This window comes from Mastomys coucha, unplaced genomic scaffold (assembly GCF_008632895.1).
Source record: "Mastomys coucha isolate ucsf_1 unplaced genomic scaffold, UCSF_Mcou_1 pScaffold18, whole genome shotgun sequence".
NCBI classification, from domain to species: domain Eukaryota; kingdom Metazoa; phylum Chordata; class Mammalia; order Rodentia; family Muridae; genus Mastomys; species Mastomys coucha.
The window spans coordinates 88,693,040-88,705,548 of NW_022196900.1; the positions used below are offsets into that span (position 1 = coordinate 88,693,040).

A 12,509-nucleotide genomic window follows, 5' to 3' on the forward strand; every position below is an offset into this window, starting at 1 on the left:
AAAAAAAAAAAAAAAAAAAAAAAGATTTTATTTTTAATTTTGTGTATGCATGTGTGTGTGCATGTACTTATGTGGGTATGAGTGCAGGTGCCCTGAGTGCCAGAGGTGTTAGACCCCCTCTGGAGTGGGAGTTACAGGCAGCTGTAAAACTGCCCACCACGGGTGCTGAGTACCAAACTCTGAGAGAAGGCTTCTGAAAGAACACTACTGAGCCATCTCTCCAGACTTTTAAAAATTGCTATAAATAAGTAAGTAAGTAAGTCTACCTGTAGTTCAATGACAGGCCACTTGCCTAGCTTGCATGAGGGCCTGTGCTCTATCCCTAGCATCACAGAAAGATAAGAGCGGGGGCTGGTGAGATGGCTCAGTGGGTAATAGCACTGACTGCTCTTCAGAAGGTCCTGAGTTCGGATCCCAGCAGGTGGCTCACAACCACCTGTAATGAGATCAGACGCTCTCTTCTGGTGTGTCTGAAGACCAAAAAAAAAAGAAAGAAAGAAAGAAAGAAAAGAGCTTGTAGCCAGGCATATGGCACGTACTTGTAAAACCATTCCAGGCTCCAAGAGACCCAATCTTAAGAAGCCAACAAACTGAGCCGGGCGTGGTGGCGCACGCCTTTAATCCCAGCACTTGGGAGGCAGAGGCAGCAGAGGCCAGCCTGGTCTACAGAGTGAGTTCCAGGACAGCTAGGGCTATACAGAGAAACCCTGTCTCAAAAAAGAAAAAAAAAAAAGGCCAACAAACTATAAGCCAAAATTCAGAAAAGAAACTATATGTGGCTTGAAATCAAAATTTTCTCCTTTTTTCTTTTTTTGAAGAAGAGCCTCAGTTGTCTCACTTTGTCCTCAAATACATTATGTACCTGCAGGTGGTCTTGAACTCCTAACCCTCCTGCTCTACCACATCAGATTTTAGATGACACATGCTAGCACACCCAACTGAAATGCTTATTTTCAGCCCTTTAAAGAAGTTTGCCATAGTTGGGATTTAGCTCAGAGGTAGAACACTTGCCTAGCAGTGCAAGGCCCTGGGGATGGACCTCAGCTCTGAGAAATAAAATAAAAAAAAATAAAAAAAAAAAAAGAAAGAAAAGAAAAAATAATGTAACTGGGTATAGTGGCACATATCTTTAATCCCAGTACTCTGGAAGCAGAGGCAAGCGGATTTCTGAGTTAGAGGTCAGCTCTGGTGTACAGAGTGAGTTCCAGGACAGCTAGAGATACAAAGAGAAACCCTGTCTTGGGGGAAGAAGGAGGCAGGGAAGCAACCAAAAAACAAAACAAAACAAAACAAAATAATAATCATAATAAAAGAAGTTGGGGGGGCTGGAGAGATGGCTCAGCGGTTAAGAGTACTGACTGCTCTTCCAAAGGTCCTGAGTTCAAATCCCAGCAACCACATGGTGGCTCACAACCATCTGTAATGGATCCAATGCCCTCTTCTGGAGTGTCTGAAGACAGCTATAGTGTACATATATATAATAAATTAATCTTAAAAAAAAAAAAGAAGTTGGTCAAATGTACTGTACAGGACATAAGATGCTGGGCAGTTAACATTTTCTTCTTCTTTTTCTTTTTCTTTCTTCTTTTTTTTTTTTTTTTTTTTTTTTTTTTGAGACAGAGTTTCTCTGTGTAGCCCTGGCTGTCCTGGAACTCACTCTGTAGACCAGGCTGGCCACGAACTCAGAAATCAGCCTGCCTCTGTCTCTGCCTTTTAAATTTTTATCACATTTATTTGTGTGTGTATTTGTATGTCTGTATATGTGTTGAGAGGAAGGAGGTCCAACTATGACTAGAACACACAGGTGGCAGTCAGAGAAAAACTCATGGGGATGGATTCTCACTTTCTCTTACATGCGTCCCAGGAACTGAACTCAAGTTGTCTAGCTTGGTAGCAAGCACCATTACACACTGAACCAAATCACTGGTGACACGGGTTCGTTTGTTTTTTTTTTTCCCTGTAATTTTCTAACTATTTAATATAATGAGCATGTACTTATTTTTATACTTTGTAGTAAGAAGAGAAAAAAAGAGCTTTGTAAATCATAATTTGATAAAAGGTCATAATTAGGTAGTCAGGCATGGTACTGTGTGCCTTTAATCCTAGCATTAAGGAAGAATCAAGTGGATCTCTCTGTGAGTTCAAGTTTAGCCTGATCTACACGGCAAGTTCTAGGACATCCAGAACCATAAAATGAGACCCTGTCTCAAAAACTAATGCACTCCTCCTGACTTACACCTGGGAGGCAGAGGCCGGAGGACGGCTCGGTGGGTAACGTGCTTGTTGGACTGAGGTCTAGCACCCATGTCAATGCTGGGTATGGTGGCAAGCATCTGCACTCCCTGCTTGGAGGGACTGAGAGAGGCCTGGGACTCTCTGGCCAGCAGACTATAAATCAGCAATTTCCCCTCAAATCATGAGGTGGAGAGTGACAACAGAAGACTCTGAGTGACTGCTCTTTGGCCTCTGTATGTGCACACATGGGCGAGGCACACTCCTCCCCTCCCACTCTCTCTCTACATGAACTATATGCACTCACATACTGCACACTATGTGCAACACATACACAAACACTCTTCATACACACATGGACGTAATTAATAAATTTGTAGAATAAAATGTCTAAGAACAATCTTCAGATTAAAGGATATAAAAGAGACAGGACAACTGAATATCACATATTTCCTCGGGCTAGAAATTACACTTGAGAGCATAAAACCCCCGCTATTAAAAATATCATGCGGAAGCTGGGTAGTGGTGGCACACACTTTAATCCCAGAATTTGGGAGGCAGAGGCAGGCGGATTTCTGTAAACCAGCTTGGTTTATAGAACAAGTTCCAGGACAGTCAAGACTTCACAGAGAAACCCTGTCTTGAAAGCCTAAAGGAAAAAAAAGTATAGCTACAAGTATATGGTAGGAAAGAAGACTGGAGCTTAATTACTGGACACCTTGCAGGGAGAAGGCCAAGAGTTCTCTCTCCCTTTTATCCCTTTAGATGGGAGGAGTGTGCATGTCATGCAGAATCCTATCCACATGCAAACATGCTCACACATAAACCAAAGGCCCTCTGCATTTCACTTCCCTCCTTTTCTGATTATACTACTTTTTGAAAAGAAGCAGTTACATGGTACTTAAGTAAAAAACACAGCACAACACAACACAACACAGGTGTGACAAGTTAGGCTGGCATTTCACAGTTCAGAAACCGGATAGTCACAGGAATCTGAACATGCCAGGAACCAGCCTGACTTCTTCAGCAACTTTTGAGAAGCCTCCTGTTTTATCTGATGGTTGAACACACCCAGTGCCATCTGTGCAGTTCCTGACCTCCTTAAGCTTAGAGGAAATCCAACTGTACCTAACCTACAACGTTAGAAACTGTTTTCTTAAAAGACATATGAATGCTTCACTCCTGAGTGCTGAGGCCTACCGGATCAGTGTGTTCCCAATCTGGTGCCGTATTTCATTCCACTCCTCCTTGCTTTTACGAGGCCAAGAATTCAGGTTCATCTCTGGTTCACTGGGTCTGCTGCTCAGCTTCATTGCCAGCGTATCCTTCCTCTTCACTCTGTTGGCCAGAGCACCTTTATACAGGGAGAAAATGCTGAGGCACAGCGGCATGGGCTCACATGAACCAGGCGAGAGAGAGCATGAATACAGCTCCCAGCCACCCAGTCAGCTTCAAATGATCCAGCCCAACAGGAGACGACATAAGGCATTTGAAGATACTTTTGGCAAAATGAATGGAGGTAGATAAAGGATACCTCCCCCCTACCACCAGCCCTCTACACCTTCCTCATTTAGTAAGAGTTTCTGAAGATGGAATCTAATCCATTCTGGGACAGTCCTCCAATTTAAAACATGAAAGTTTTTATATTAATATATCTTATAATCTGTCAATATTTTTTTGAGAGAGAAGCTTGCAATGCTGCTGGGCCACTCCCAAACTGATCTTCCCATCTCTGCATCTTAGCAGCTGGATGCCATTATCATGTGATAACTCGTCCTGACCTTGCTTCCGTTGCTGTTCTGAGACAGGGTTTCATGTAGCTAACAGTCCCAGACTCCTCCCTCCCTGCTGCCTGCCTCTATCTACCTTTCCAGCCCCATTTTTGGTTTTTGAGCTCATCTGACAGTTCAAGCTTTGTCCCACTTAATACAACCCCCCTGCCGTAGCTTCTCAAGTGGTGTGATTATAGGTGTGAACCACCACATTTAGGAGAACCCACCTTTTTCTTCGGCTTAACAAAAAGGTCATTAAATTGGAGAAAATTCATCATTTTCTTTTATTTATGTCTTTCTTTTAAGACTGTATTTGTAATGATGTATATGTGTTTACGTCTATGTGAAGTTATGTGCACATGATAGCAGGTGCCCTTAGAGGACAGAGGTGTTGATCTCCTGGAGCTGCAGTTACAGGTAGTTGTGAGCTGCCTCACATGAGTGCTGAGAACTGAACCCAGTCTTCTGCAAGAGTAGGAACTATTCTTAACTGCTGAGCCAGCTCTCTAGTGTCTCCTAACTTTTCAGTGTAACCTCTTATCAGTTTTTTCTGTATTTCTTAGATATTTATATTTTTTTCTTTTTTTTTTTTCTTGGTCTTTTAAGACAGGGTTTTTCTATGTAGCCCTGGCTGTCCTGGCACTCACTCTGTAGACCAAGCTGGCCTCGAACTCAGAAATCCGCCTGCCTCTGCCTCCCAAGTGCTAGGATAAAAGGCGTGAGCCACCATTGCCCAGCAGATATTTATATTTCTTAGATCTCAATTTCTTACATATCTTCAAGGTAAATGGGTTTTGTTTGTTTTGGGTATTGGGTACTGACTTAGTACAGGCTCTAGGATTCAATTCATAACTCTGGTCTCTGGGTGAATAGATCTAAAATACAAACACAGAATTTGAATGGTGGTGGCACACACCTTTAATTAATCTCAGCACTAAGGAGGCAGAGGCAGGTGGATGTCTGTGAGTTCATGGCCATTCTGGTCTGCACAGTGAGTTCCAGGCTAATCTAAGCTACAGTGAGACTTTGCCTAAAGAACAAATCTGAATGGTCTGTCAATGTGGCTCCCTCTCATGGCCTTGATCACTATGGCAAAGTGTGTGTGTGGGGTCTTTCACACTGGCCTCCAACAGCAAGGGGACTCCATGGAGCAAGGCACCTGTTTCCTCTCTGGTTTCCCAACATGTGGTGCCAGTTCCCACACCATACACAAAACAACTTCCTCTGCGCTTCTCCCTCCTGGTCTTACTCTGATGGCTTTCATCATCATCATCTTCTTCTTCATCTCGATATTGAATGGGACCCTCGGAATCTGAGTCGCTCTCCTTCTCTTCCTCTTGGAGACACAGTGGTAGTTTAGGAGTGGCTGAGGTAGACATCATGTCTTCAACAAATGGGCAGGTCTGCTCTTCCTCTTCATCATCTGGACTAATAAATAGACATTTTTTTGTTTTTTCAGAAATGGTTAACTTTTCAGGGGAAAGTCCATTATTGCAAGAACTTATAAATTCCAGTCTTAGCTTTAATATTCTTCCTAAGAAGCTCTTTAGTATTCACTAATCTATAAAGCACTGGGTCCAAGTCCAGTAGACACGGACACATTTCGTTCACAAAAGCCTTTAGATACTACTCCCATTTAGAGCTGAGATACTAAAAAACAGAAAGGCTGAGCAATATGCCTGGCAACAGAGTGATGTGAACACTCAGGGATTCCGCACTATAGCAATGGCTCTTAAGCACCATGTAATACATTTAGATAATACATTTGTATCACCTAAAACTAGTAGTGTTAATGTTCATATCTATGAACAGGTAATTGTGTTGTCAATACCGAAATCACCATAAAAATCCATTAAAAAAAAAAAACAACACAAGGTTACAGAAATCAGCAGGAGGGAAAAAAGCCCTGCTTTTAGAACTGACACTTAGCAGAAGCATTCCTTCAACCTGGATTTACCCACATTGTCTGAAGAACTAGTCCTGTGTGGGGCTGTCTACACTAAACCCAGAAACAAGAGAGCAGATGGAAACACTCACACTTTCAACATTTCAATTGTGATGGGAAGTGACCTGGTCCGACCCAGGGTACCAGTGTCTTCGGAGAAGCTGTCACTGCTCTCAAAGAGCAGTGAATGGGCTCTATGAGTGCCTTCCAAGGGAGGGGTTACGGGAAGGGGGCTGGTAAGGGCCTGCTGAATTCGGATATGCAGTGGGAGTGGGGGCAGCCTAGAGGGTATATGGGACTCCCCAAAGCTCTGGTCCTGTATCTTCTTGGGGACTTCTGCTTTCTGATCTTCCTTCTGGGAAATGTCCTGGAATAGATCTGAAGAAGGGGAGAACTCAACTTCTGGCACAATTTGAAAAGTCTTAGCAGGGACTAGAGGGGACCTCGGAGGCTCTGGAGGTATGTGGGTAGGCAGTGGGGGTGATGGGGATGAAGGTGGGATTATCAGCGGTGGTTCCATACACAAAGAGACAGTTTTTTCTTTTTGATCATTTGCTGTGTTAGTTGTGAACAAAGCAGCAGGCTCTGAGCTGGGTACCGAAGTTGATGGAATGCCTCTCTTGGGTGGTAAGGGTGGGGATGGTTTCGACAGCAGTGTGCCACTGTTCATTGCTTGGGACAGTTCAGCTGGAAAGGAGAGCAACACTTTGTTACCATGGCTTTCAATGTACCACAGACAGTTAGGAAGTAACCTTTCAATTCAATTATGTAATTTCATGGCTTTGCAAATCCTGAAACAAAATGTATTCAGACAGAAGGCTGAATGAGTAGGGTGGGAGAACACCTGGATAATTAAAGATGATTAAAACTTAATTAAAATTTAATTACTGTGATGACAGATGTGACAACCCTTTAGCCTGATGGTATAAACAGAAAAGATCCAGGAAAAAAAAAAACTTATTAAAAAGTTGTTTGTTTTTTTAAGCGAGGCAGTGGTGGAGCACACCTTTAATCCCAGCACTCTGGAAGCAGAGGCAAGTGGATCTCTGTGAGTTTGAGATCAACCTTGTCTACACAGAGTGAGTTCCAGGACAGCCTGAACTTTTACACAGAGAAACTCTGTCTTGAAAAACAAACAAAGGCCCGGAGGTGGTGGCACACACCTTTAATCCCAGCACTTGGGAGGCAGAGGCAGGCGGATTTCTGAGTTCGAGGCCAGCCTGGTATACAGAGTGAGTTCCAGGACAGCCAGGGCTAAACAGAGAAACCCTGTCTCAGAAAACCAAAACCAAAACCAAAAACAACAAAAACAAAAAACAAACAGGGTTTATTTGTTTTTTAATCTTTATGTGTATAAAGTGTTTTGCCTACATATATACACCATGTGTGTGTTGGACTAGTGCCTTAGGAGGCCAGAGAGAGGACAGTGGAATCCCTGGACCTGGAGTTCCAGATGAGTGTGAGCTGCCTTGTGGGCACTGGGAACTGAGTCTAGCTCCTGCAGAAGAGTTCTTAACTGCTGTGATATCTCTTCAGCCCAATATTCCCAGCACAGGAAGAGCATTACAAGCTCAAGACCAGCTACCTCCCCGTATCTAGTTCTAGGCTGACCACAGCAATACAGTAAAACTCTGTCTTTGGAGATGTGAGGGGAGAAGAACACACAACAAAATGTCGTCTTAAAAATCCAACCAACTGGGCTGATGAGATGGCTCAGTGGGTAAGAGCCCTGATAGTTCTTCTAAAGGTCCTGAGTTCAAATCCCAGCAACCACATGGTGGCTCACAACCACCTGTAATGAGATCTGACTCCCTCTTCTGGTGCATCTGAAGATAGCTACAGCGTGCTTATAACAAATTCATAATAAATAAATCTTTTTTTTAAAAAAAAAATCTAACCAACCAGGATGGTAGGATAGTCCAGTGGGTAAGGGCACATGCCCCCAAACCTGATGATCTGAGTTTGATCATTAACTCACACAGTGTGGCACTGAACAAGGATACATATAGTGTGCCCTTGAAACATGTTTATAACATAAGATGCTCTTCCTCTGTATACATGCTTATAACATGAGGCGCTCTTCCACTGTATCACAGCAGATACTCCACTCATCTTCCCAGAGCCCAAGTGACTCAGGCTCTCATCCATGTAAGAAGCAGGCCATCACATCATATAGAAGCTAACCTTGTGAGCCAATTAAAGAGGCGTCCTTTGATGACCAACTTCTAATGATCTATCTGAATCTTTTATTTTAATCTATCCAATGTTCTTAAAGAATCTATAAATTTTCCCAAATAAAATTTTAGTTGGCCCTGGGCTGGAGAGATGGCTCAGTGGTTAAGAGCACTGACTGCTATTCCAGAGGTCCTGAGTTCAAATTCCTGCAACCACATGGTGGCTCACAACCATCTGTAATGGGATCCAATGCCCTCTTCTGGTGTGTCTGAAGACAGTGACAGTGTACTTGTATAAATAAAATAAGTCTTTTAATTTTATTCCATGTATCCACTCTGAGTAAAGAGTGAGGTAGCAGCCGGGCGGTGGTGATGCACACCTTTAATCCCAGCACTTGGGAGGCAGAGGCAGGCGAATTTCTGAGTTTGAGGCCAGCCTGGTCTACGGAGTGAGTTCCATGACAGCCAAAACTATACAGAGAAACCCTGTCTTGAAAAACAAAACAAAACAAAACAAAACAACAACAAAAAAAAAGACATGCTCTCCCAAAGTTGAGGCTGGCCTGGCAGGCCAGTAATCCCAGGATGCACCTGTCTCAACCTCCTAGCACTCAGTGTACCCCTGCACCCACTTCTTAGGTTAGTTCTAAGGGTCAAACAGACTAAGCTCTCTCCTAGGGCCTAAGAGTCCTTTCTTTTTCTATCTTTAAATTTTATTTTTATTTATTTTTGTGTGTGGATGTAGGTGTCCAAAAAAGCCGGAGAAAGGTACTGGCTCTCCCGGAGCTAAAATTACAGGACATCAGCCAAGCTGGTTTTGGAAGAACAGGAAGCGTGCTTAATTGTAGAGTCATTTCTCCAAGACCAGCCCCCCTCCAACCAAACCTATCATTTCTGAGGATTTCTAAATAATAGCTCATATTAAATAGACCACTTGTGATCATAATCTTTTTGTGAAAGAAATGGTATTTTAGAATCAAAGCACTGGGTGAGAGTATTAATTTTAGAATAGGGTTGCTGGGCAATGGTACTGCACGCCTTTAATCCCATCCAGCACTTGGGAGGCAGAAGCAGGCGGATTTCTGAGTTCGAGGCCAGCCTGGTCTAGAGTGAGTTCCAGGACAGCCAGGGCTATACAGAGAAACCCTGTCTCGAAAACCAAAACAAAACAAAAAAGAATAGGGTCTAACTTTTAAATCAAATTTATTTAATCTTAGTAAACACTGTGAATTAGAGGCTAGAGAGATGGCTCAGCGGTTAAGAGCACTGACTGCTCTTCCAGAGGTCCTGAGTTCAAATCCCAGCAACCACATGGTGGCTCACAATCATCAGTAATGAGATCCGATGCCCTCTTCTGGTGTGTCTGAAGATAGTGACAGTGTACTCATATACATATAATAAGTAAATAAATAAATCTTTAAAAAACAACAAACAAACCACAACACCTGTAAATTAGCCATTTTCCTTCTGTAAGGGCTGTAATGGAGGAATGTGACTCTGGAGTCACAAGGCCCACTGCTCTGGGCTATCAGTTAGAGCTACTTTAGACACTTTTAGGGTTTTTGTTTGTTTGTTTGTTCCTTCCTTTCTTTCCTTCCTTCCTTCCTTCCTTCCTTCTTTCCTTCCTTCCTTCCTTCCTTCCTTCTTTCCTTCCTTCCTTCCTTCCTTTCTTTCTTTCTTTCTTTCTTTCTTTCTTTCTTTCAAGATAAGTTCTTAGGTAGCCCAGGCTATTCTCGAACTTCTGTATCAGAGCCTGCCCTTAAAATTCCTGCTCCTGGGGCTGGAGAGATGGCTCAGTGGTTAAGAGCACTGACTGCAATTCCGAAGGTCCTGGGTTCAAATCCCGGCAACCACATGGTGGCTCACAACCATCTGTAAAGAGATTTGACACCCTCTTCTGGAGTGTCTGAAGATAGCTACATTTTACATATATAACAATAAATAAATAACAATAACAATAAATAAATTAATAATAAATATAATAAATAAATAAATAAATCTTTGGGGCTGGTGAGATGGCTCAGCGGGTAAGAGCACCGACTGCTCTACTGAAGGTTGTGAGTTCAAATCCCAGCAACCACATGGTGGTTCACAATCACCTGTAATGAAATCTGACGCCCTCTTCTGGTGTGTCTGAAGACAGCTACAGTGTGCTCATTTATAATAATAAATAAATTTAAAAAAAACAGAAAAACTCCTACTCCCCCGCACCTGCCTCCTCCCACTTACTGACATGACGAAGATGACAGTAGTGCATTACTACAACCAGCTAGCTAGTTATTGTACGCGCTGCCATAATTAGACAGACAGACAGCACTGGCATGAACAGGAGCACAGAACACTGTCGCTGAATCGAATTTATTGGAAATCCAGATGTCCGGCCCTGAGCTGAGATATGGACAACAGAACCTCTGGGGTCAGGGTCCCCTCATCCCAGCGGGCCTTCTAGGTGAAGCCAGTTAACAGCAGCCTGGATAGTAGTTGGAGAACCACATTGTAGAGATCAGACACAAATTTCTGTCCCACATTAGCTACAACCTTAGTGAGTCATAGCATCTATCTATACTTCTAATTGTCTCTGCATATAACAGACAGTCATCGCCTACAGCCTTGGGTGGTTTTGAAAGAACATATGAGAGCGCTTCAGGTTCCTCAGAGATAAGTCAGGAAGACATCATCCATTGAGCAGTGATAACACAATGGTCTCCATCCGGCTCCTCTTCCAACCTGTCCGTCTGTGATCCCACTGAAGCCTGATACGGTTCTAGTCACTCCACACAGCTTAGTGACAGCAGATTCTTAATAAGTATACTTTCTACTCATTACCTGTGCAGTCACTAAGAAGAACTGTGAACTGGGTACGCCTAATATTATTTGTCCTGAAGAATTACATCTTCACTAGCTTTGAAACACTTATCAGTTTTTGCCTTCCTTCACTTTTTGGAAAATTTGTGTGGGGAATGCAATTATGATAGGAAATTAGATAAGCAAGACTTTAGAAAATGCAAAGTAATCTATGAGGCCTATAAACATAAACTCATACACTTTCCTGCTTTTAGTTCACAGTGGTTCTGAGGACTGAACCCAGGGGCTATCACATGCCAAGCCAGAGCTATCACATGCTAGGCCAGAGCATCATATCCCTGGTCCTCATTGTTCTTCAGCATTTTGAAACAGGATCTCACTAAGTTCAAGATTAGCCATGAAGACCTTAAATGTGCAATCCTGAATAGCTGAGATAATAAACCGGTTCTTTCAGGCCTGGCTTCTATAACCATTGTTTATTTTCATCTATCTACCTACCTACCTACTTACCTACCTACCAATCTACTACCTACCTATTTTTGACACAAGGTCTACAGATTCCGAGCTGGAACTTGCTGTGTAGACCAGGACAGCCTCAGCTTTGACAAACCCTCCTATCTCTATTTCCTGAGTGCTCGGTTTACAGCATGAGTAGCATTCTTAACTCTCAAGAGAAATGTGATTTTATTAGCACAACTTAAATACCTCTGCAGTTCCCGTGAATATATTATACTATGCAATGAATCACAAGTTAAACAGACATTGACAAAATCACCATTTTAGCTACCAGACTTAGGTTTAAAGAAGGGATTGGTAGTTTATAGAGATGAGACTCTCGCCTCGCCCCTTGGAAACTACTGTTATTTTAACTTCCTCCCCGAGGTTGAAGGCAATCCCACGGTGGCCAAGCCTGTTGTGGTCTTCACATATCTAAACCATCAACTACAGATTTTTGTTAGTGTTGGTTTTGGTGGGTTTTTTTGGGGGGGGTGTTGTTTGTTTGTATGTTTCAGAAAGAGGGGGGCAGACAGTTTCATGCAGCTTAGGCTAGCCTCAAACTCAGAATCCAAGAATGACCTTGAATGCGAATTCTCCTGCCTGTGACACCTGAGTGTTTCCCAAGTGTCACCAAAGCCTAGTTCTAGGGAACATTCTTTTTAAATTTTTAAAATTGTAATTATTAAATAAATAAGCAATGCTAAAGTTAGTTTTTTAATACTTGTATAATAAAAACATATTAATCTCCCCAGATTTCAAGTCAATTTTTCTTGTTTCATGTTTCTATTTCATGGCCATGGCCATTTTTGTCTTTTTTTTTTCCCATTTTTCGAGACAGGGTTTCTCTATGTAGCCCAGGCTGTCCTGGACCTCAGTCTGTAGACCAGGCTGGCCTCGAACTCATAAATCTGCCTGCCTCTGCCTCCCAAGTGCTGGGATTAAAGGCGTGCACCACCACTGTCTGGACATTTTTGTTTTATTCTTAAAATTTTTATCCCTTCCTTCTTCCTTCCCTCCCTCTTTCCTTCCCTCCCTCCCACCCTTCTTCCCTCCCTCCCACCCTTCTTCCCTCCCTCCCACCCT

The 12,509-nt window shown here is 42.8% G+C and overlaps 1 protein-coding gene across 3 annotated transcripts in view; it reads right to left on the bottom strand.

Moving 5' to 3' along the window:
* Nucleotides 1-12,509, bottom strand: part of Phactr4 (phosphatase and actin regulator 4) — a 79,554-nt gene that overhangs the window by 14,110 nt on the left and 52,935 nt on the right. For all 3 annotated transcript variants that reach the window (XM_031378923.1, XM_031378924.1, XM_031378922.1), the window contains 3 exons: nt 6,042-6,636; nt 5,254-5,432; nt 3,433-3,586 (listed from right to left, as the gene is read on the bottom strand). In XM_031378923.1, coding sequence (XP_031234783.1) covers nt 3,433-3,586; nt 5,254-5,432; nt 6,042-6,636 — 928 coding nt within the window. The remainder of the gene's footprint in view (nt 1-3,432; nt 3,587-5,253; nt 5,433-6,041; nt 6,637-12,509) is intronic.